Source organism: Mustela putorius, unplaced genomic scaffold, assembly GCF_011764305.1.
Source record: "Mustela putorius furo isolate JIRA1106 unplaced genomic scaffold, ASM1176430v1.1 tig00000166_pilon_pilon_pilon, whole genome shotgun sequence".
NCBI lineage: Eukaryota > Metazoa > Chordata > Mammalia > Carnivora > Mustelidae > Mustela > Mustela putorius.
Window position 1 is genome coordinate 436,698 of NW_025421301.1, and position 25,088 is coordinate 461,785.

At 42.6% G+C, this 25,088-nt stretch overlaps 1 protein-coding gene across 3 annotated transcripts in view; it reads right to left on the bottom strand.

Annotated features, from left to right (window-relative positions):
• ANKRD6 (ankyrin repeat domain 6) overlaps positions 1-25,064 on the bottom strand; it is a 65,855-nt gene extending 40,791 nt beyond the window's left edge. For 2 of the 3 annotated variants that reach the window (XM_013063736.2, XM_004766907.3), the window contains exon 1: positions 24,945-25,064. In XM_013063736.2, coding sequence (XP_012919190.1) covers positions 24,945-25,064 — 120 coding nt within the window. The remainder of the gene's footprint in view (positions 1-24,944) is intronic. The other variant, XM_013063737.2, reaches the window with a different exon arrangement.
• Positions 25,065-25,088: the final 24 nt, after the last annotated feature.

Consider the following 25,088-nt stretch of genomic DNA (forward strand, 5'->3'; position numbering starts at 1 on the left):
TATTATATCAGCCTGGGCTTGGGTGATATGAATATGAGTGTTTTGTTTTTAAGTTCCAGGTGATTCTAATGTGCAGCCAGAAGTTATAAACCCCTGTCTTGGACCCTTTAACGGTGCCAGTTGCTCCAGCCTGCCTGGTATCAGGAGAGGCCAGCTGAGACCAGCAGTCGTGAAAGGACCCAGGACCCTGCAGGGGATGCAAATTTCCCTTGATCTAACCAGGGCGAGACAGAGACTCAGCACCTGCCCGCCTCCAGGGAACTAAACGGCAAAGGGCCTTGACATGTTGCCAGGCAATAACCACAAAAAAGTGGCCCCAGTGTCAATGAGTCTAGGGCTCTGGTCTAGGGTGCTACTTTGTTCTGGCAGGTCAGCCCAGTGGGTCCCAACTTCCAGGAGAACTACTGCATGGGAACAGCAGAGAGAGTCCTGTTCCAGCAGGCGACCTGTAAATTACACTCACCAGTGACCACACAGGGTGTGCAGAATGAAGGGATCCCTGCTGCTCATTCATAAGAGGCCAACCCCAGCTGGAGGGGCTAGGCTCTGTCAGGGAGCATTCCAGGAGGAGGATTCCTGTTCAGATAAAGATCTCCTACCAGTGGGGATGACAAGGGAGACCAGCCAAAGGTAATGAGCTTAAAATATACCTTGAAAGGAAGCAGAGGTGTTCTGTTCCCAGCAGGTGTTCAGAAACGGTGCTTAACCCTTCTCACCCAACAACCCTAGGTAAGGCATCTACTGGGGAGGCCTCCTAAGGAAGGGCTGAGTCGCAGGGAGGGCGACCAGGGACCATGTGAGAACCACAACAGACAGAAGCCTGACAAACTCCTTTTCTATAGACTCCATGGGGCCATGACCCTGGTCACTTATTACTCTAGCCAAGATCCAGATGTTGAGTCCCGGCTCCTGTCTCGTGCTGAGGTGTCCCAGGTCTTAGTAGAGAGCAGGCCCTTCAGACCGATAATACCTGTGCCGTGAATGATAAGCCCTGACCCTCCAGCAGCTGCCGGGTCTAACAGAGCAGGCCTGAAAAGTGAGAAGACGATATATACAAATGTCGAATCATTATGTTGTTTGCCTGTAACTAACATAATGCTATATGTCAATTACATCTCAGTAAAACAGTGAGAAGAAAGGGTGCTGTGCTTACCCATTCTTGGAACACCATCTTTAGCTAATGATATGCTTATGACCAAAGTCACATAGAGACCTGGGCAGAACCCAAAGGAATAAAAAGGCCAGAAACTCTGAAGAGAGGAGAGGCAAGGGTGAAGGAACCGGAACACCGTAGCTCAAAGAAATAAAACAATTAAACCATCTTAATTGGAGGCTGTTACAAGGTTTGCAGTTGCACAGACGTTACCCACGTGAAGGTAAACTGTTCAGGGGGGAAATGCAGGTTAGATACCGTAATAACTTCAAAATGACAATGCTTCCTTTCTTCAGGAGATCATGAAATCGATCAGGGACATGCAATCTTTACTGAGGCAAGAAAGAGCTGTCTATATTATCTGTGGCATTAAAGAAAGAAGCAAGGAAAGAGAAAGGTAGGAGGCAGGAAAGATGCAAGGCTGGGAAAATAAGAGTGACGTGTTTTAGAAACAATATATCGATCAGATTGATAACGGGCCTGAGAGTTTAATTTGGAGGAGTATAGTAAGGCTAACAGAGGTTCTAGAACTTTGCAAGATCACAAATCCAGTTTCTGGCAGAGCTACATAGAGCTAGAATTCTGGCCCTTGGACCATCATTTAGATTTTAAGTTGTAGAAACCCCCCACCAGGGGCACCTGGGTGGCTCACTCAGTTAAGCATCTGCCTTCAACTAAGGTCATGATTTCGGCTTCCTGGGATCAAGCCCCTTCAGGCTTCCTGCTCAGCTGGGAGCCTGCTTCTGCCTCTGCCTCTTGTTCTCTTGTTCATTCTTTCGCAAATGAATAAGTAAAATCTTAAAAAAAGAAAGAAAGAAAACCCCCACCATCTTTCTTAGGTGTTCCGAGACAGTCCTCTTCTCAGACACAATATTCTCCAAATCTCAACTGCAGGGAATGGTGTAGCTTTGGGATGAAAAATTCAGTCCTTCTCAGGCTTATGATTCAATGAAAATAAAGTTATGAAGGCATTCAGAAGAAAATGGGTAAAGAAAAAGTGCCACGGATCAAAGGAGACTGAGACAATAGAACTTTTTATTTTTTAAAAAAAGTTGATAGTTTCAAAAGCCTTCAGAGGAGCTCCTGGATAGCTCAGTCAGTTAACCATCTGTCTCCTGAGTTTGGCTCAGATTATCATCTCAGGGTAGTGAGAAGGAGCCCTGCACTGGGCTCTTCACTGGACATGGAGTCTACTTAAGATTCTCTCTCCTGGGCACCTGGGTGGCTCAGTGAGTTAAAGCCTCTGCCTTCGGCTCAGGTCATGATTCAAGGGTCCTGGGATTAAGCCCTGTATCATATCGGGCTCTCTGCTCAGTGGGGAGCCTGCTTCCCCCCCACCCCTGCCTGCCTCTCTGCCTATTTGTGATCTCTGTCAAATAAATATAAAATCTTTAAAAAAATTCTCTTCCTCAGTCCCTCCCCCCTAAAATAAACAAACAAACATAAATAAATAAATAGCTTCAGAGCTTTGCTCCTTAGAAAAGTATTTTGTCTACCTATCTACTTGGATGAGTAACATCATATCGTAATGAGACTATAGGTGATAAAAAAAAAATAGTGAGACATTAAATACCTTGGATGAAAAAAATTAGGATCCAAGAAAATCTAATTGAAAGAACAGGCTAGTTTTCATAAGACAAAGTGAAATAGGGGTAGATGTAAAATTCCTGTGCTAAGGATCAGGAGCCCAATCACCCAAGGGCAGGGGTACAGGAACTGTCCCATAAAATAATCCTCCTTTTTCCATGATCAGTATCCTACGCCAAAAGCTTCATAATGTTTCTCTAAGTCTTACTTTGGGGATGGCCTGGTAATCATAAATAATTTAGAAAGATGATTTGAAATGTATATTGTTAGGAATCAAGTATTCAAATATAATGACTTAATAATAAATAGTTCCTTTTGAGGCGATCCAGTAACTACTAGGGTTGGGCTTGCTTCTAGAAAAATCCACCAGCAAGAAGAACCAAAATATTTCAGGCAACTTAATTGGCTATTAAGGATTCCATCAGCTTCTGTAGTACATCTATACCTAAGTGATACAGCTTCACTTAATGGCCTCCGTTTTCCTCCACAGGTAGCCACTTAGACAACACTTTCAACTGGTTGATGCACTGACAGAGCAAAACATGGTAGTTCAATGCATGATGAGCTATGGTCGAGATAAGAACTGTCCTCTCATATTTTCTGGTTTTTTACTACAAACCACTGTCTTTTCAGCAACTATTAATAAAATCATGTAGTTTCTCCTTTAATTTTAGTATACTGAATTATGGAACAATCCATGAATTCCTAGACCAAATTCCATGTGATCACACTGTATTCTTCTTTTGATAAATGCTGTATCCTTCTAGTAATGTTATTAAGAATTTTTGTATCTATATTTGTAAGTGAGACTGATCTATACTTCTTGTACTGTATCTTTCTTTCTCTCTCATTCATATTTACTTAGTTTCTGTATTCAGGTTGTGCTGGTGTCACAGACTAAATCTAGCTTTCCATTTTGTTCTAGGATTTACAATAGTTTAAATAACAATGGAGCTAATTTTTTGTTGTTGTTAAAAGACAGAACAGGGCTAACCATTTGGCCCTAGTACTTTTTAAAGTTACATCTTTAGGGTGTCTGGGTGGTGTGGTTGATTAAGCGACTGCTTTCGGCTCAGGTCATGATCCTGGTGTCATGGGATCGAGTCCCACATCAGGCTCCCTGCTCAGCACGGATTCTGCTTCTCCCGAAGACCTCTCTCCTTTCATGCTCTCTCTCTCTCTCATCTTCTCTCTCTCTCTTTCCCTCAAACAAATAAATAAAAATCTTTAAAGAAAAATAAAGTTACATCTTTAATTATGTTTCTAATCTTTTCTATGGTAATTAGACTAAGTTTTTTGCTTCTTTTTGGGTCAATTTGTTACTGTTTTTTTAATTGTGGTAAAGTATACATAACATAAAATTCACTATTTTAACCATTTAGGTGTACAATTCATTACATATAGTCACAATGTTGTACAACAATCACCACTATCAAATTCCAAGTTTTGGGGGTATCTGGGTGGCCCAGTCAGTTAAGCATCTAACTCTTGATCTCAGCTCAGGTCTTGATCTCAGGATTGTGAGTTCAAGCCCCACACTGGGCTCTACACTGGACAAGGAGCCTACTTAAAAATTTTTTTAATAAATTAACAAATTAAAATACAGAAATACAAAAAAAATACAGAAATACATAAATTCCAAATGTTTTCATTATTCCAACAAACTATATCCATTAAACAATAATTCTCCATCCCCACAGCTCCTCTCAGCCCCTGCTAACCTCTATTCGATTTTCTGTCTCTATGAATTTGTCTATTCTAAGTACTTCAGGTGGAATCATACAAAAGCTGCCCTTTTCTATCAGTCTTATTTCACTTAGTATGTCTTCAAGGTTCATCCATGCTGTAGCATGTGTTAGAATTTCATTCCTTTTTCAAGCTGAATAATATTCCATTTCATGAGTACAGAACATCTTGTTTGTCCTTTACTCTGTTGATGGACATAGGGGTTGCTTCCACTTTTGCTATTGCGAATAATGCCGTAGGAACATGGGTGTACAAACATCTCTTCTAATCCCTGCTCTCACTTCTTTTGCATGTATACCTAGAAGTGGAATTGACAAATTATATGCTAATCCTATGTTTAACTTTTTGGGAACCACCATACCATTTTCCAGAGTAGCCATACAATTTTACATTTCTGCCAGCAATGTGCAAGTGTTCTAATTTCTTCATGTTCTTAAAACACTTCTTTCCTGTTTGCTTTGTTTGATAATAGCAATTCTAATGAGTGTGAGGCATCACATTATGATTTTTATGGATATTTCCCTAATGACATTTCCCTATTAAACATCTTATCAAGTTCTTATTGACCATTTATAGATCTTTGGAGAAACAGCCATTCAAGTGCTTTGCTTATTTTAAAAATTGACCTGTATTCACAAATCAATCAATGAGATACACGATATCAACAAGAGAAAGAATAAGAACTATACGGTCATTTCAATAGTGAAGAAAAAGCACTTGACAAAGTACAACATCCATTCATGATAAAAACTCTGAACAAAGTAGGCTTAAAGGAAACAAACCACAACATAATAAAGGCCATACATGACAAACCCACTCCTAACATCATACTCAATGGTGAAAAACCGAGAACTTCTCCCCTAAGCTCAGGAACAAGACAAGGATGTCCACTCTCATCACTTTTATTCAGTATAATACTGGAACTCCTAGCCATAGCAATCAGACAAGGAAGTAGTTAACGTGTTTTCATTTGCTTATTTGTCAGCTGTATATTCTCTTCAGTGAAATGTCTCTTCGGGTCTTTTGTCCATTTTCTAACAGGATTGTTCATTATTTTACTATTAATACTATTAATAGTTTTTTTATACATTCGGATCTTGTCAAATATGTGGTTTGCAAATGTTTTCTCCCAGACTGCTGGTTGCCTTTTCGTCTTCTTAATGGAGTTCTTCACACAGCAGAAGTTTTTAAATTTAATGAGATCCACTTTATCAAGTTTTCCTTTCATGTATCATGTTTTAGGGGGTAAAGTCTAAGAACTCTTTCCCTGGCCCTAGATCCTGAAGATTTTATGATTTTTTCCTAAAAGCTTTATTATTTTACATTTAAGGTCATGATCCATTTCGGGTTAATTTCTGCATACAGCATTCAGTTCATTTTCTAAAACTACGGATGTCCACTCGCTCCAACATCATTTATGGAGAGTTCCTCTACTGAATTCCTTTTGCTCCTTTGTGAAAAATCAGTTGAACATATTTGTGTGGGTCTATTTCTGGGTTCTTAATTGTGTTCTATTGATCTGTGTCCATCCTTCCATCAACACCACATTCTCTCAATAACTATACCTACATTTTCAGCCCTAATATCAAATAGAGTAATTCCTCTCAATATACTTTTTTTAAAGCTATTCTACGGTCTATGCCTCTCCACATACATTTTAGAATCTGCCTGTCTATACGTGCAAAAATCACTTTGCTGGAATTTTAAAAGAAACTACATTTAACCTACAGATAAAATTAGAGGGGACTGTTATCTTCACTGAGTCTTCTAACTGTGAAGCTGGTATGCATCTCTATTTAGGTTTCCTTTGATTCATTTCACCAGCCTTTTATAACATTTCAGATCCTGAATGTGTTTTGTTAAATATATACCTAAGGATTTAATTCCCTTTAATGGGACTATAAAGGGTATTGTGTTTTTAACTTCCATTTCCACATGTTCACGGTTAGTATATAGCCATGCAATTGATTTTTGTGTGTTGATCTTCCATCCTGCAAGTTTACTAAATTCTCTTACCAATTTTAGATTTTTTTAAAAGATTTTATTTATTTATTTGACAGAGAGAAATCACAAGTAGACAGAGAGGCAGGCAGAGAGAGAGAGAGGGAAGCAGGCTCCCTGCTGAGCAGAGAGCCCGATGCGGGACTCGATCCCAGGACCCTAAGATCATGACCTGAGTCAAAGGCAGCGGCTTAACCCACTGAGCCACCCAGGAGCCCAACCAATTTTAGATTTTTGTTGATTCTTTGGTATTTTTCATGTAGACAATCATGCCATCTGCATACAAAGATAGTGTCATTTCTTCTTTTCCAGCCTATATGCCTTTTCTTTCTTCCTGCATTATTGCAGTCGTTAGAATTAGCACACGGTACTGAATACGTAACAGCAGACATCCTTCCCTTGTTCCTTAAAGGGGAGTTCAGTGCCCCACTATTAAGTATGATGTTAGCTGTAGTTTTTTTTTTTTTTTTAAGATTTTATTTGATAGACACAGATCACAAGTAGGCAGAGAGAAAGGAAGAAGCAGGCCCCCCACTGAGCAGAGAGCCCAGTGTGGGGCTTGATCCCAGGACCCTGGGATCATGACCTGAGCCGAAGGCAGAGGCTTTAACCCACTGAGCCACCCAGGCACACTCTAGCTGTAGGTTTTATAGAGGTGCTCTTTATTGTGTTGAAAAAGTTCGCCTCAATTCCCATTTTGCTGAGTGTTTTGTTTTTGTTTTTACCATGAATGGGAGTTGGATTTTGTCAAATGCCTTTTCTGCATCTGTTAAAATGATTACATAATTTTTTTGTTTAGCTTATTGTTATGGACTTAATGTTTGTGTCCCCCAAAATTTATATGTTGAAATTCTAACTCTTAGTGTGATAGCATTTGGAGACATGGCCTCTGGGAAATAAACAGGCTGAGATAAGAGGATGAGAATGGCGACCTCAAGATAGGAATGGGGCGCCTGGGGGGCTCTGTGGGTTAAGCCTCTGCTTTCGGCTCAGGTCATGGTCTCAGTCAGGGTGTTGAGATGGAGCCCTGCATTAGGGTCTGCTCTGGGTGTGGAGACTGTTTAAGATTCTCTCTTTCCCTCTCTCTCTGCCCCTCCCCCTGACCCCTCGCCCCTCCCAGCCCTGCTTACGTGCACTCTCTTAAAAAAATAACAAAAAGATGAGGATGAAAGACCAGAGCTCTCTCTCTGTCATGTGGGAACGCAGTGAGAAGGTGACAGTCTACAAGCCAGGAAGAGGATTCTGACCTGGAACTGAATCTGCCAGTATCTTGATCTTGGACTTGCCAGTTTCCAGAATTTGCAAGAAATGTTGTCTGTTGTTTAAGCTGCCCAGTCCATACTGTGACGGTATAGTAGCCTAAGCAGACTAAGACATCTGTTCACAGGAAGGTTGTGTTGAACCAGCCTTGCATAATTAAAATTAATTTCATCATCTCATGGCATATAATTCCTTATACCTTGCTTGAATCGATGGAAACACAGGCTAAAAGAGGCCCTGTTGCTACTCACTCACCCATCTACCCCAGATCCTGGTTTACAACGACCCAAACAACAGCCAATTCTCAAGGAAAACACACTTGAGAGGACTGACCAAAAAATGTCAGTTTCTGAACAAGTTTCTAGACTACTTGATTTTCTGAAACCTGAGTCATTATAGCTTAAGAGAAAGAAAAAAACTGGTAGGAGGGACTCACGGGGTTTACCAATGCACCACCTGCACTGCATGTGAGCAGCTTCTAAAGCTCCTTCCCCTGTGGTTTCCTCATGATATTCCTCAACGACGATGAGCTGATGACACTGCAGAAGCCTGGCAACAGGCCTATTACTGGCCTGGAAACCGCTAATCCTCCAGTGCATTTCATTCAGAAAAGATACAGACATTTAGGGAGGGTTTAAAATACTGACAGCCAGGTGTGCCAGGACATTTGAAACATCTCCTCTAGAGTGGTTAGGAGCTATTAAATATATGACTTCAGGGTTTGTTTGTTAGGTTTTTTTTAACTAAAAGGTGTTTTAGGGCACATTAATCTGGGTTATAAAATACTCAGCTGTCTAGTTAGAGGCCTCAATTTTCAGTGCCGACTGCTGACGCAACAGTGCAATCCGCACGGGCAGACCGCGGCCATGAGGAACCGCAGACAGCTTGCTGCCTGACTGCCTGGGTCAGGGGGGCAGGGGGATAAGGGGGCAGGGGGGCAGTGGCCTCCGGGCCAATGCACTGGCCTGGCCTGCCTCCACCCCACTGAACACCACTGTAAACACGGGCATGAGGGAAAGAGAAGAAGCTCTGAGCCATTCCAGAGATTTCTGTGGAGGCAGCGGAGGGGGAGGAGAGCAGGTAAGAGACTCAGGGCCAAACTCTGGCGCTCCTGCTCCAATGGCAGCCTCAGCAGGCCCTCTCGGACACTCAGGTCAGGTTTGAGTGTCCATCCATAAAGTTCTAAGGCTTGTTCTCCTTAGTTGCTGCCTATCTCCCCACAGGCTCCTGCAGGGACTCCCGTCTGACCTGCTACCCCAGTCTTTACACGGTCTCTGTCAGAGAGGTCCACTTTTCCTTCCTGCAGGAGCATCTCCAGAGGCTGCCTCCCTACCGCTGCTAGAACTCCCTGCCTAACTAACCCCTCGTCATAAGTTAATACCAAGACTTTCTAAGAATTGACCCAATGCATTGCCATGCACTGTCTCCTAGGCAAGCCACATAATTTATTTCCCATGTCAAGACATTTATTTTCTGCTCGTAAATGTGTTTCTAGTTTGAATTATGGCGTTCAGATGATTGATATTTCATAGTGTTCTGCAAAGAGCACCAGGACTTCCAGGTGTCTAACCACTCACTGCCTTGGCCCAGTGCTCAACAGAGAGTGTCATTCTACCCCACATGCAAGGCTCTGGGACCTCAGGGAGAAACACCTGGAGCAGTGAGCGGTTCTCCACCTGGCTGTTCATTAGAGCTTTGAAAACCTGCCAAGCCCAACCCACAGCCACACCAGTTAAATCAGAACCTCTGAGCGTGGGACCTGGGCATCAGTATTTTCAAAGGCTCTCCGGGTGATCACATGTGCAGTCAATAACTAAGAGACTGGAAGGAACCTCTGTGCTTGGGAGGACCATGGGCCCAAGTGAGAAAACACCATGATGACAATAGCTACCATTCACTATCTTCTATCCCCTCCTTACACCAAGCACTCTGCAAGGACTACCTCATTTAATCCTCACAACATACCCCTGAGGGAGGTGTGGTTATGCTGGTTTTGCAGAAAGGAAACCAAGGCTCAAGGTGGCTGATAACTTGGCCAAAGTCATAGAGATGGTAAATGTGAGTCACTGCCTCCACTCCTGGTAAAGAAAAATGGGGTAAGATTTTTAAATGGGTGACAAATTAATAGAGACAGAAAGTGGACCGGTGGTTGCCAGGGACCAGGGGTGGGGGGATGGGGAGATACGTTTAATGGGCACGGAGGTTCAGTTTGGGAAGAAGAGATTTTGGAGATGGGTGGTGCTTATGGTTGCACAAAACTCAATGTATTTAATGCCACTGAACTGTACACTCAGATGCTAAATGTCAGGTCATGCATCTTTTGTCCTAATTAAGAAAAAAAATAAAAACAAGAGAAACTTAAAAATAAAATAGCAGTGGGTGGGGGGAGAGGGGGACTCCGTGGCCTGTCTCATGCACAGCACAATTCCAGGTTATCTCCCCATTATCTTGTCTTTTTTTACCGCTCTCAGTTGTAGTATGCAGAGTGCGATGCCAATAAATTGTGTCTAGCAGAGATCCCGTAGATATTAGCCAGTTCTACATCTAATAAGCAAATTTATTTCCACTTTCCTGATTGCCTACACAATGGTGGTTCTTTGAATTCTCCTTTGAACCAGCTGCAACATCGCACTGGTTCCCTAATGACCTGATTACGTAAAATCTTTATATATGTTTGTTTTATAACTGTTGCTCAGAATTACCACTGTATGTCAAGTTTCCCTGACAATTTCTGATGATAAACTACGAAGACCTAAGTTCTCCCGGTTGAGGTTTGCTTCTCGTAAGATGATGCTTCTAGCTACCACAGAACACAAAGCAGACTTTCCATCTGACCCGGCATGTAACTGTACGCCCTTGCTGCCCGCCATGGAGTGTTTTAGATTTAAGCGCCCAGAGCAAGATTAGGGGCTGCCTCAGCCCTGCGCACACTCTAGCCCTCTTTGGGGAGGTGAGAACACACTGGGCTACTGGGTGTGAGGTGACAAGTCCCAGGCAGCCTTCGGAGGGAACCCTGTTTCCCAGCTGAGTGGATGGTAAGGGGTGTGGAGACCCCCACTGCGCCCCTCCCATCAGCCACTTGCATGCTTTTCTCCCTGATTCCCAGTAATGGGCCCTCAACACAGCCTAGAGCAGGTGAAAAAGAAAATTCTATGAAACCCATGCTGAAGCAGAGAGGAACAAAGGCCAAAAGAGAAACTAAATAACCCACAGCAGAGAGAGCTCTTGAGGGCATCTAGAAAGGTAGGATAAGTTCAGAAGACGAAGGGCTAGGAAAAGAGGGAAGACAGAGCCATCAAGAAGGAAGAGGTCAGTGAACCACTGGTAGTGGGGCAGGTCAAGGTCAGACCTCCCAGCCTCTCCATGCTGGTGGAGAGTCCACTGGCACAATCTCAATGCACAGCAATCCCACTCAAGCTGTCACAATTCCTTGGGCACACGCCCCCTGACCCAGCAGTGCCAGTTAGAGAAATCCGTTCCACAGATATAACCACACTGTCGAATAAGACCTTAGGACAAGGTTAGTCACTGCAGCATAGTTTATAAGAGAAGATTAATAGAATCTAAATGCCCATCAATAGGGGATAGGTTAAGCCAATCATGGTCCACGGAATAAAGCATAGTGAAGAAGGCTATGTATAGTATCCTACAATTTGTATAAAAGGAGGGAAACACACAGAGATACATCTATTTGCACATATAAGCATTAAATATAATAGGAAAACACAAGGAACAGGTAACACAGGCTGTCTACCTGGGGGGAAACACGGAGTGGTTGGGAGGCAGCACAAGAGGGAGACTTGCCAACTTCTGTATCTTCTACATCAGAACTATGTGAACGGATCACGTACTCAAAAATTGAACAACTTTTATCTTCTTAAGTAAGTATATGGAATCTTCTGGAAGAAGCGTGCTACACACAACACGTTCTCTCTCAAATGAACCGTTTCATGTGAGCAAAAGCGTTGTAAGCATGTATTTCTCCCACCACCCACCTCTGGGGACTGATAGCTACAAATCCTCAGGCTGGCAAACACAAGTTCAGACCCACACCATTCCAATAAGTCTGAATATTAAACACACACCCAGACAAATCACAAGAGACTCTTAATCATAGGCTGAGGGTTGCTGGAGGGGCGGGGGTGGGGGGATGGGGTAACTGGGCAATGGACATTAAGGAGGGCACGGGATGTAATGAGCCCTGGGTGTTGTAGAAGACTGATGAATCACTGACCTCTACCTCTGAAACGAACAGTACACTGTATATTAATAAACTGAACTTAAATTAAATTAAAGATAAAGTAAAATAAACCATCCAAAAATAGATCCATACTTAAAAAACAACAACAAGGAAGCACACCTGCGGAATCAAACACAAGGCAACAAAATAGATCCCCCATTTTTACAACTTCCCCCTGCCCAGGAAAGCCAGCCTCACAGACCCTTCCTGGGGGTTTTGCCCAACAGGAAACAGGTTCAAGAGCATGAAGTCAGGCAGTAGCAGCAGGAGCGATAATGCTTGCAGAGTCCACAGCTGCCCTCTTTCTAGCTCATGAATGCAGCACATCACTGACCTCCAGCCTTCTCTTTGGAATGGCTGCCAGAAAATATCTACCAACCCCACACGTGCGCTCTTCCTTTCTACAGAAACTACCAAGTGTCCTGCTTGGGAAGGTTACTTTACTACAATCAACCCTTTTGCATTTCTCTTTTACAAGTTTATAGAGTTTATATTAATTGGAGCACAGTCACTGACTAGTATGGGGCACAAGATAGGAAAGCACCCAGGACCCACACTTTTAAGTGATGCAATAAAGTTATTGAACCCCCTTAAGTCTGCTTCCTTATCTGTTAGCAATTATGATATTTAGAACAGCTATTTTAAAAAATCAAGTTTCTGGGGACTTGCTTGTGGTTTTGCCAGAGCTTGCATGTCCTGAATTGTAATTATCTGCTATTCCTGAATAAACCTATTTTTGCTAGTAGGAAAAAAAAAATCAAGTTTCTGGAGGGATAATCTGCATTCAGTAAAACTCACCTTTTCAAATTATTCAGTCAGATGTATTTAGGTAAATGTACATAATATCATATGACCACCACAACACACAAGATATAGAAGATTTTCATTGTTCCCACCCCCTCAATTCCTTCCAACTTCTTTTCAGTCAGTCCCTTCCAGCATCCTGGACCCCTGTTTTCCATTCTAATAGTTTTGTGGGTTTTTTTTTTTTAAAGATTTTATTTATTTATTTGACAGAGAGAAATCACAAGTAGATGGAGAGGCAGGCAGAGAGAGAGAGAGGGAAGCAGGCTCCCTGCTGAGCAGAGAGCCTGATGCAGGACTCGATCCCAGGACCCTGAGATCATGACCCGAGCTGAAGGCAGCGGCTTAACCCACTGAGCCACCCAGGCGCCCCTCCATTCTAATAGTTTTGACTCTTCTAGAATATCACAGGAATGGAATCATATAGGGTGTGGCCTTTGTGGTTTCAAATTCATATGCTTTTGACACTTGTTTATATTGTTTCCTCTATCCCTTTTTATTGCTGAATAGCATTCCTCAATGTGTCTGTCAGTTCAAGGGTAGCAGTGAGGTTTACTTGAAGGAGCTTTAACTCCTGCCAATGATGGAAGCTTGGCAAATCCAAACTCTGCAGGGTAAACTAGCAGGCTGCAGACCTCAGCAAGAATTGCTGCCTCACCTCAAGTCCCAAGGCAGTCTGGAGGCAGAACTCTCTCTTCCTCACAGGAACCTTTTTCTTTTTGTCTTCAGACCGCTAACTGATTGGATAAGGCCCACCCACATTTTGGAGGATAATCTGCCCAACTCAAAGTCTACTGATTTAAGTGTTAACCTCAGCTAAGAAGTATCTTTACAGAAACATCTGGAATAATGTCTAACCAAATATCTGGATATATCATGGCTTAGCCAAATTACAACATAAAATTAACTATCACACAAGATCACAAAGATTTTATCCTGTTTTCTTCTATAATTGTCATAGTTTGTAGTTCCTGCATTTAAATCTATGATCCATTTTAAGTTCACATTTCCATGTGCTACAATACATTCCCTTTTTTTGGTGTACAGATGCCCAGTTGTTCCAACACCATTTGTTGAAAAGACTGTTCTTTCCCTGCTGAACTGCCTTGGCATGTTTGTCAAAAATCAATTGACCACATGTGCGTAGGTCTATTTGAGGACACCCTATTCCGTTCTCTTCATCTTGTCTGCCTTGATTATTGTAGTTGTACAGCAAACCTGGAACTCAAGTAGTAAAAGCCCTCCAACTTTGTTCGTCAAAACTGCTTTGGCTAGTCTAGGGCCTTTGCATTTTCATATAAATTTTGGACTCAGCTTCTCAACTTCTACCGAGAAAGCCGATAATGGTCATTTATTTAATGCCAGAAGTTGTGCTCCACAGTTGTCATATCATTTAGTCTTCACAGCAACCCCACAAGGTTGGGATTGTCCTCATTTTTCAGACGAGGACAAAAGTGACCTTGTGTCCTCTGCTCAGGACTCGCTGCCTGCTACTCAGACCCCAATCTTCAGAGCAGGAGGTGGCTACTGTGGCACCGGCTGTGTCTCCTCCTGATGGCTACCACATCCAACACTAAGCACGGTTCTAAGTACTTCACATATTTAGTTGCCTAAACAATCTAATGAAGTAGCTACTGTTATTTCTTACTCATTTCAGAGGTAACCTCCCCAGGATCACAGAGGTGGTAAGTGTGCTGGCATCTGAACCCAAGGCTGTCCGGTTCCCACATCCACGCTCACACCTTCCCTCTACACTACACAGCCTTGGTAGGGAATTTCAAAGTGGATACAAAACTCTGGGAATGGTGTACATGTGGCAGGGAGAAGGGATTGGGGGAGAGAGTTGGTGGTGGAAAAGCCCCTTTGGCCTAACCCCTTCCACAAGGCAGCCTTGTTCTCTCTGTGCACGGATGGGGAGGAAAAACCTGGAAGGAATGGCTGGGGCTCATGCTGGAAGGAGTAGGGACAGTTTAGGCACTGGGAAAAGGGGCAGGCCTTGTCCTAGGTATGGGCCTCAGGCTCCCTCCCAGGTCTGCTTAACTGGCCTTGACCCTGTTACTTCATGTTCAGCAAGTCCCTTTCCTTAATAGCATGACAGAGACAACAGCAAAGGCTTCTCAGAGCCACTGGGAGATTTTCATTGAGATAGTGTATGCAGAGTAGCAGTCCAGTGCTTCTACGAGTACTTGAACACAACTTCAATCAACTTGATTTTATGTTTGACGAATTACTAAGGTGGCATACGCTTATTTTAATAAGTGGAACAAGGAGCACCTGGATGGCTCAGTTGGTTAAGCATCCGACTCTTGATCTCAGCTAGGGTCTTGATCTCAAGGTTGTGGGTTCCTGTCCCGTGTTAAAAATATAAAAATAAATAAATAAGACAATAAATAAATAAATAAATAAATAAGGACCGACACAATGGAAAAATCTATAAAACAAAACTAATCATCTTCCACACCAAGTAACCCACATTAGCAGCCCCCTGGGTTCCACACATAACTCCCTGCTCAGCAAACACAAGCATGTTTGCAAAGAGAACTGGATTTGTTTTTTAACCAAATGACATCATACTGTACCCATCACTTATTACCTGGCTTCTTCATTTATCAGTGGATATAACCGGTCAATATAAGTTCTAACTCTCTCAATTTCTTTGTGCATAGTATATATGCAAATATGCAAATTTACATAGACATTTCCATAAGACCTTAAGTTCTCTCTTTTTCCTTCCTTCCGGCCCCTCCTTCCATACCTCCATAAAGCACTGCCACGTGGCCACCTCCTCCCTCAGTTTTCAGATGTTCCCTCTGCAGTAAACCCTGGGGGCACGCTCTCTGAACAAACTCCTTGAGGCCATGGTCTGTACTCCTAAGTGTCTCAATCCCTGTGTCACCACTCAGGGTAGTGGCGGGTGTCAAGTGGATATGTGGCAAATATTACTTCTATGAATAGAACCATTTTTCTTCCTAACTACATTTGTATCAAGTAACCTCTGTCCTTTGCTTTGGGAGGAAACAAAAGCTACAGTGAAATATCCCAGGACCAGCTTCCTGGAAGCTCTGCAGAAAGATCCTTCACGTGAGGATTGCTAGAGGCTCACCACCCTTGCTACATGATCGGTGCTTGGTGATGAGATACACAGTGTTTATCCAACAGCAAAATAACTACTGGTATTGAAATAATGAAACTAAGTTGTATGGAAAGATTTTTAACCAAAATGTGAGATGACTGTGGAGAGAATATGTTCACGTAAAACCAAGGCTTTCTTGAAAATAAAAAAAAAAAAAAAATCCCACTTTCTGTTTTAGTGCCAAATATCTCAGGCATTATCCAACGGTGGAACAACTTGAAAGGACAGAGGAGCGAGAAAATCAGGAGGCAGAAGGGGCTGTGCTGGGCCACCAGGAACTTGTAAAAGGGAAGGTATGTGAAGGAGTCAAAAGAAGGGAGAATGGCTTGGGCTTCTGCTTGAGGACTGAGTCAGGTGCCCTCCATCAACAAAGGTACCATGGGAAAAGGACTGGGTTTGGGGAAGGGCACAGGGTCATTGCTGTGTATTCAAATCTGAAGTAGTTGTGAAGAACCCACGCATCATTCAGATAAAGATGCCCATGAGGGCAGCCCAATGGGTGGATCAGGAGATAGAGAGGAACAGGTGCCTGGCCAGAGCTGGTGAGTTAAGGTGTGTGTGCAGAGTGACAGCAGATGAGGACTGAGAGCCCCAGGGAAAGCCAGCTTTGGAGGTAGAAACAGCAAAAGGAGTTGGAGGAGGCAGTGTCAGAGAAGAAACCAAGAGGCAGAGCATCAGGGAGCCAGGGGAGCTGCATTGAGGTGGGGTGGGGGGGGCGACATCTCGCAAATTCTAGCTGGGTTCCCCAAAACAGATCTTTTCCCCCCATCTTGTTCACTGGTATAAAGTAGGCACTCAATACTTGCTGGATGGGTGAGATAACAGATAACCCTAGATAAACCTAGGGTTAGGGTTAGGGTTGGGATTGGGGTTAGGTGAGAGCAGTGCCACAGAAGCGAGGGGTCAAGAGCCAAATTACTGGGAGATCCTGAGCTTCCACGTCTAACAGCCAATTTACTCCAGGGATGTTTGTGACTCAGGATAATCACTGTCCTTGTCAGATTTCCTGTTCTAACTGAAAATGTGCTGGTCAATACAACACAGAAAATAATGGGTCTTAATATGAAAATTGTGCAAACAGCTAATCAGAGTTTTCAATGAGCCTCTTAAAACATGACTTACAAATTTTTACATGTAGTTTCTACCCAATTCCCAACTCCCAATTCCATTAACTCTGAGGACTTGTCCTGTGCACAACTCCACCCCTACTTGGTGGATAAGGTATTACAACCACACACTATTAGCTATCAAGCAAAATCACCATGAGAACAGAAGATACTGCCCTTGTCAGAGCCCTGGTGTAACAGAAAGGACATTTACCTGGGAGCCAGGAGATCCTGGTTCTGGTCTCAGCTCTGGCACTTTCTAGCTTGTACCAGTCCCTCCCCTTTGGGATCCTCCCCTTTCCTCACAACTCTAAAAGAAAAATCTGTCTATGTATATGTCACGGGGTACTAGGGCTGAGCAACACAAATGTGAAAATCATTTGCAAGGTGTAACAGGTTGCACCCATGTGCAAACCATTACTGGGATACTGCTTTGTTAAAATACCTGGGCAGCTGAGGTTCCAGGCAGGAAAACATTGGCAGATTATATCCACCATGTGCAAGGTGACAAAGAAGATATACTAACAAGAAGTAGCCCACAGGAAGTCCACAATCCAAAGTTATAAGCCACATGGTTGAAACATGCTGGCTTAGAGCAAGGACCCTGGAACCAGATGGCCAGGGTTTGAATCCCAGTCCTGACACTTTCTAAGTGGTTACCTACCCTCGTCTTACCTCAGTGTCCTCATCTGTGTGATGAGGATAATGAAGGTGTGGTGAGGTTCCCACCAGTTAATCACTGAAGAGTTCCTGTAAGAGGAGTTTTGCAGTTTTGCAGGAGTAGTTTGCACTATCTAAGTGCGAGCAGTTTACACTCAACAACACTATTCCCTTCCTTCAACGTGGGCCTTACTGTGTGAATCCTGTGCTGGGCGCTGCATATGTTGCGCCCACTTAGATTGCATAAGGGTGGCGACTCACATTCTCACACTTAGCCCTTGTGTAAAGCCTTGAAGTTTGGGGAGGAGTCTGAGGCGCCTGCCTGGCTCAGCTGGTAGAGCACGTGACTCTTGATCTCGGGATTGTATGTTTGCGCCCCACGTGGGATGTAGAGATTATATAAAAATAAAATGTTAAGGGGTGTCTGGGTAGCTCAGAGTCGATTTAAGTTTCTCTCTCTTACCCATGAGCACGTTCTCTCTCTCTCTCTAAAACAAATAAATCTTTAAACAAATAAAATCTATCTATTTATTTGACAGAGAAAGAGAGAGAGAAAAAGAGATCACAAGTAGGCAGAGAGGCAGGCAGAGGGGGAGGGGGAAGCAGGCTCCCTGCTGAGCAGAGAGGCCAATGCGGGGCACCATCCCAGGACCCTGAGACCATGACCTGAGCCGAAGGCAGAGGCTTAACCCACTGAGCCGCCCCAGAATAAAATGTTTTAAAAAAAAGTTTGGTTAACAATTTGAAAGTCATGAAGTGAAGAAATCTACCTGCGTCACTGACTCTCAGCCAGTGGTGATTTTGCCTCCCAGGAGACACTTGGCAATTTCTGGAGACATTCCTGGTTGTCACAACTAGGGAGAAGGGGGTCCTACTGGCATCTAAGAGGTAGATGCCAGAGATGCTGCTCAACATTCTACCACGCATAGGACCAATTCCCACAAGAAGAACTGGGTGACCCAAAATGTCAATGATGTGGAAGTCAAGAAACCCTGGCCACATTAACAAGTAGGTAATAAGCAGTGGAGCAGGTACCCGTACCAAACTCTTTGGATTCCAAATCCATTGCTCTTCTGGGCCAAGCACAAAGAGATGTGGGAGATTAACTCAGACCCAAGTCAGAATGTTAGTCTGGGGGTTGTTCTGAGTACCCAATAGAGCAGTATCCAGTTATTAGAGAAACCAAATGAATGGGCAGCATTTCACCAGCTGAGAGGAGAGAGAGTTCCATGCAGGCTACCTCTTTGAGAGGAACTGACTGATCTAGGTTCCAAATGAGCAGGCCTTATAGGAGCAGAGTGGGCACATAATGCTTTTCGGGAGGTCTTGCAGGGAAGAATCTCCCAACAGCAACTACTGTAAGCTCAAGACAATAAAATACTGCCTTCAAATTTCTGAGGCAAAATCATTCTCAGGTTTCATACCAAGTTGTCACTTAAGTGACAGGTTAGAATACCAAGTTGTCACTTGGTTGACACATTAGAATAAAGATGATTTTTTCAGACATGCAGACTCTCAAAACATTTATCTTCATGTTCCCTTTCTTTGGAAGTTACCAGTCACAAGCACCACCAAGGTAAGGGTGACATGGTTCCAGCAAATGGAATCTAGCACAGGGGTGAGGTGAAAGGAATTCTCAGGATGACTCTGTTCAGGCAGAACTAGAGAGCAACACAGATCAAACTGAAATGGAAAGATGGATGGTTCCAGAAGGGATATCTCAAGGAAAAAAAAACTGACAAATACATGATAGGATTAATTATGGAAAATTGTACTAAGAACTGCTTTACAGAGTTGTTGGATGGTAGCATATTCAAACTTAATTATAAGTTTGAATACAACTAAACAAATAAAAAAATCAAGGCAATTATGAAGTCCAGGAAAAACAGCAAGTTATATAAAAATGGAATTGTAATTAATTATAGTATAATTCTTGGCTCACCAATTAACAGCAATTACATAATCACAGTAATTATGCATCTGATCAAGACTGTGATATAACTAGATTGAGAAAGTATGGAAGAGGGGCGCCTGAGTGGCTCAGTGGGTTAAGCCACTGCTTTTGGCTCGGGTCATGATCTCAGGGTCCTGGGATGGAGTCCCGCATCGGGCTCTCTGCTCAGCAGGGAGCCTGCTTCCCTCCCTCTCTCTCTCTCTGCCTGCCTGTCTGTCTACTTGTGATTTCTCTCTGTCAAATAAATAAATAAAATCTTTAAAAAAAAAAAAAAAAAGAAAGAAAGTATGGAAGAGAAAGGGGCAATAGATTATGTCTAAAGTTGATCAATCTCTCCCATGCACTCATTCTCAGGAAGACATCACAGCTGTGCTATTCAATACAGTAGCCAACAGCCACATGTAGCATTTTAATTTTAGTTAATTAAAATTAAATTTGAAATTCATCCACAAGCCACATTCTAGGTACTCAATAACCATGTGTTGCTACTCTAATAGACAGCACATATACAGAACATTTCACCATCACAGAAAGTTCTGTTGGATAGTGCTATACTAGAAGGTATATCACATCAAACCAAGGAAGTAAACCAAGAAAGAAAAAACATGAGGAGATCCACATAGATGAAAGTGGTAAGTGAAATCCCTAGGATAATAGTGAAGAGTGACACTTGTCAGAAGGCCCTAAGGACCACCAGTCTGGACTGAAATAGGGGAGGGGGCTCCAGAGAACATCTCTCCAAAGAGACTCAGTGGAAACATATCAGAACATCCAGAGAGCCGATCAGCAACTGAGTTTTAGGACAATTTGGGATATGTACACACAAAATCAAGGAAACAAATACAGGACAATTATTAACGTTAGAAAAAAAGGAATTATTACAAAGAAAAAGAAAGGAAACATAATGATAGTACGTTCTACATGGTTCAACTATAAATAAACTGGTTAAGGGGCGCCTGGGTTGCTTAGTCAGTTGAACATCTGATTCTTTTTTTTTTTTTTTTAAGATTTTATTTATTTATTGACAGAGAGAACACAAGCAGGCAGTGGATCACAAGAGAGGGACAGGCTCTCTGCTGAGCAGGTAGCCCGATGCAGGACTCAACCCAGGACCCTGGGTTCATGCCTGAGCCGAAGCAAGATGCTTAACCTACTGAGCCACCCAGATGCCCCATGAATGTCCGATTCTTGATTTAACTCAGGTCATGATCTCAGGGATCCAGCCCCACTTCAGGCTCTGTGCTCAGCAGGGAGTCTGAGATTCTCTCCCTCTCTCTCTCTTCTTCTGACCCTCCCCCTGCTCTCTCTCAAATAAAAAATAAATCATTAGTATAAGCAAATAAATAAACTGGTTAACTTAATGTAAATATCAAATGCTGATGCCACCTAAGTAATGACAAAACTATACTTGAGAAGGCAGACAGGCACATGTGAGAGCAGGGAAGAGAAAGAAAGTTAAATCTTAGATCATTGGTTTTCATATCATTACAGGAACAGATAATGCTTAAAATGGAAAAAATCAAGATTGGGCAATATCAGGATATTATTTAGGAATGTAAACATTAAAAGAAAATACCCAAAAGACTTGAAAGTAGTTGGCTATGGAGACTCAGAAATGGAATAGAAACATAGTAAAAGTATTTGACACTTCAATCTAGATGTAGGTACAACATAAAAATTAAAGTAATACCTACTGTTTTTTAAAGTTCTCATTTTAATTCACTAGTTAGTATGCAGTGTTCCATTAATTTCAGATGTATGATATAGTGATTCGGCACTTCCATACCTCAACCGGCAAATGCACTCCCTAATTCCCGTCCACCTATTTCTCCCTTTCCCCTTCCCACCTCCCCTCTGGTAATCTATTTATGTATCTACCTACCTATGTATCCATCCATCCATCCATCCACCAATCCATCCACCCATCCATCCATCCATCCATCCACACACAAATATATGTAATCTTCTAAGGCTGAATAATATTCTGTTTTATATGTGTGTGTGTGTGTGTGTGTGTGTGTACATCTTCATTACCCATTCATTTATCATTGGATACTTGATCTGATTCCATATCTTGGCTACTATAAATAATGCTACTATAAATATAGGGGTGCATGTATCCTTTTGAATTAGTGTCTCTTGTATTCTTTGGGTAAATACCCGATAGTGCAATTGCTGGACCATAAGGTAGTTCTATTTTTAACTTTTTGAGGAATCTCCATTCTGTCTCCCACAGGGACTGCACCAGTGTACCTTCCTCCCAATAGTATAAGAGGGTTCCTTTTTCTCCACAACCTCACCAACACTTACTGTTTCTTGTGTTGTTGATTTTAGCCATTCCAACAGGTGTGAGGTGCTATCACATTGTGGTTTTGATTTGCATTTCTCTCATGATAAGTGATGATGAGCATCTTTTCATGTGTTTGTTGGCCAACTGTATGTCTTCTTTGGAGAAATATCTATTCAAGTTTTCTAACCATTTTTAAATTTGATTATTTGTTTTTTGCCTGTGGAGTTTTGTAAGTTCTTTATATATTTTGGATACTAACCCTTTATTAAATATGTCACTGGCAAATATCTTCTCCCATTCCATTGGTTGTATTTTAGGTCTGTTGATTGCTTCCTTTGCTGAGCAGAGCTTTTTATTTTGATATAGTCCCAACAGTTTATTTTTGCTTTTGTTTTCCTTGCCTCAGTTGATATATCTAGAAAGAAGTTGCTAAAGCCTAATGTCAAAGAAGTTACTGTCTGTACATTTTTAGGATTTTTATGGTTTCAGGTCTCACATTTAGGCCTTTAATCCATTCTGAATTTATCTTTGTATGTGGCGTAAGAAAGTGGTCCAGTTTCACTCTTGTGAATGTAGCTTGTGAATGTAGTTTTCCCAACACCATTTGTTAAAGAGATTGTCTTTTTCCCACTGTACATTCTTGCCTCCTTCATTGATGACTAATTGAGCATATAATTATGGATTTATTTCTGGATTTCTTTTCTGGTCCATTGATCTTAATGTCCATTTTTTTTAAGACTTACATATTTATTTACTTCAGAGCAGTGGGTGGGGGTGGTGTAGGGGGATGGGGAGAAGCAGAGGGCAAGGGAGAGAGCAAATCTCAAGCAGACTCCCTGCTGAGCGTGGAGCCTGATGCAGTGCTCGATCTCATGACCCTGAGATCATGACCAGAGCTGAAACCAAGAGTCTGATGCTTAACTAAATACGTCACCTAGGCACCCCATGTGTCTACTTTTGTGCCCGTACCATACTATTTTGATTACTGCAGCTTCGTAATATAACTTGAAGCCCAGAATTCTCATTGCCTCCAGCTTTGCTTTTCCTTTCCAAGATTGCTTTTGCTATTTGGGATCTTTTGTGAATCCATACAAATTTTAAATGGTCTGTTCTGGTTCTATGAAAGATGTTGTTGGTATATTGATAAGGATTATATTGAATGTGTACATTGCTTTGGATAGTATGGACATTTTAGCAGTATTTTTTCTTTCAATCCATGAGCATAGAATATCTTTATAATAAATATATATGTGGTTTTAGTACCTATTCCTGGCTCACAGCTCCCCCAAATCCTTGGAATTTCCTAAGTGATAAAAGCAATGGGAGCATCTTTTGTTACAGTAGTTTGTCATTTGTCCTCAGTTCCTGAAATAGCTCCAGAGCCAAAAAAATGAAAGAAGAGTGTTCTTCATAATAAGCACCTTTCAACCACACCTGAGTTTTTGTTAATGAGTAACTTTTGGAAAGCCCCTAAGGATGGGGGCTGGTTGCCTGGGGAACCAACCTTGATTAGAGGGCTAAACTCTGTCCCATTCCCTGACCTCCAGGGAGAGGGGTGAGGCTGGAGGTTGAATGTCAATCAGCAATCACCAATGAAGCCTCAGTGAAAATCCAAGAGAATTCAGCAATCTTCTGGGTTGGTGAAGACATGGAAGTGCTGGGAGGGCGGTGCACTCGGAGAGCATGGAAGCTCCGTGCTCCTTTCCTCATACCTTGCCCTACGTCTCTCTTCTAGCTGGCTTATCCTCAGTTATATCCTTTCATACTGAACTGCTACTCTAGTAAGCAAAATGTCTTCCTGAGTTCTGCGACCAGCCCTAGCAAATTAATTGAACCCAAGGAGAGGGTGGTAGGAACCTTTGTTTTATAACCAGTTGGTTAGAAGCACAGGTGACAACCCTTACTTGGCGACTGCATCTGAAGGGGCGCTGGGGTGGGGGAGGCACTCTTGTGGACTGAGACCTTAAACTGTGAGACCTGTGGCCATCTCCAGGGAGAGAGTGTCAGGGTTGAGATAACTGCTTGGTGGTGTCAAAATAGCACACATCAGAATCATGAAATATAGAGACTGCAGAGGAGTAACTGAAACTGTATGCCAGCCAACCTTTGCCACCAGTGGTCAGCCACTCTCATTTGAAAATGAAACTTTGCTTCTCACCGCAGCTCCATCTTAGGGAGCCTGGAAAGTCGGTTTGAAGCCAGACTCTGCAGGTACAAGTAGCAATTCTGCAATTCAATAGCTGAAGGACCCTGAGTAAGTAACTTTTATGATTCTGTGCCTCAGTTTCCTCATCTCTATAGTGGGGATGAAAAAAAGAACCTTGTCTAGAGGACTGTAAAGTCCTTAGAGCAATACCAAGTGCTCAATAGGCATTTTTCACCAGCATTATCTTCTCTTTGTATTCTAACTTGTCACTTAACTCTGCAGCCTGACCTTCCTCTGTTTTGCTACAAAACCGCCCCTTGGCCAGTATGTCCTCTCATTTCCCACATATTATCTGTTGGTGAGGGGTAAGCAATGTCCTCTAAAGCTTACCGGACATTTTTACTGACCCATATGAAATGAAAGCCCAAAGAGATGGTGGCCATCATCTGGTCCAAGCCCGTTACCGTACAGACGGGGCCAGTGAGGCTTTGAACAGCAGATGGGCTGCCCTGTCCATAAGCTGGTCTAATGTGATTATTGTACAAACATTCTCCCCAATAAGTTTTTGTGCCCCAATTTCTCCAGTGAGATCTCTTGTCCATTTAACCGAAGAAGTAGATGAGAAAAAGCCACCCTGTGATTTTAAAGACTGTTAAATGCTAATTACAAGCCACTCCATTTGAACGATAGCATTGAAAGCATCTTAATCCCCCTTCCTTCTCTCCAAACTGCCATCACTAGAGAAAACAAAAAGCCAGTTCTATGAAAGCTTCAAACCAAACTGAATGGTTGTACAGACAATGGTTATTAAGAGGTAAGCTTTTTCCCAGGGAATGGTTAAAGCGTTTCCCCCCTTCTTGTTACCTTGGTAACTGCTACCTTGGCGCCCTTGTTGATGAGCTGAACCACATTCTCTGCTTGGCCTTTGTACGCAGCTATGAGAAGGCGTTCTGAAAGCGCAGCGACCGCATCCTGCTGGCTCATGAATTAGGAGAGAAAGAGGTTTTC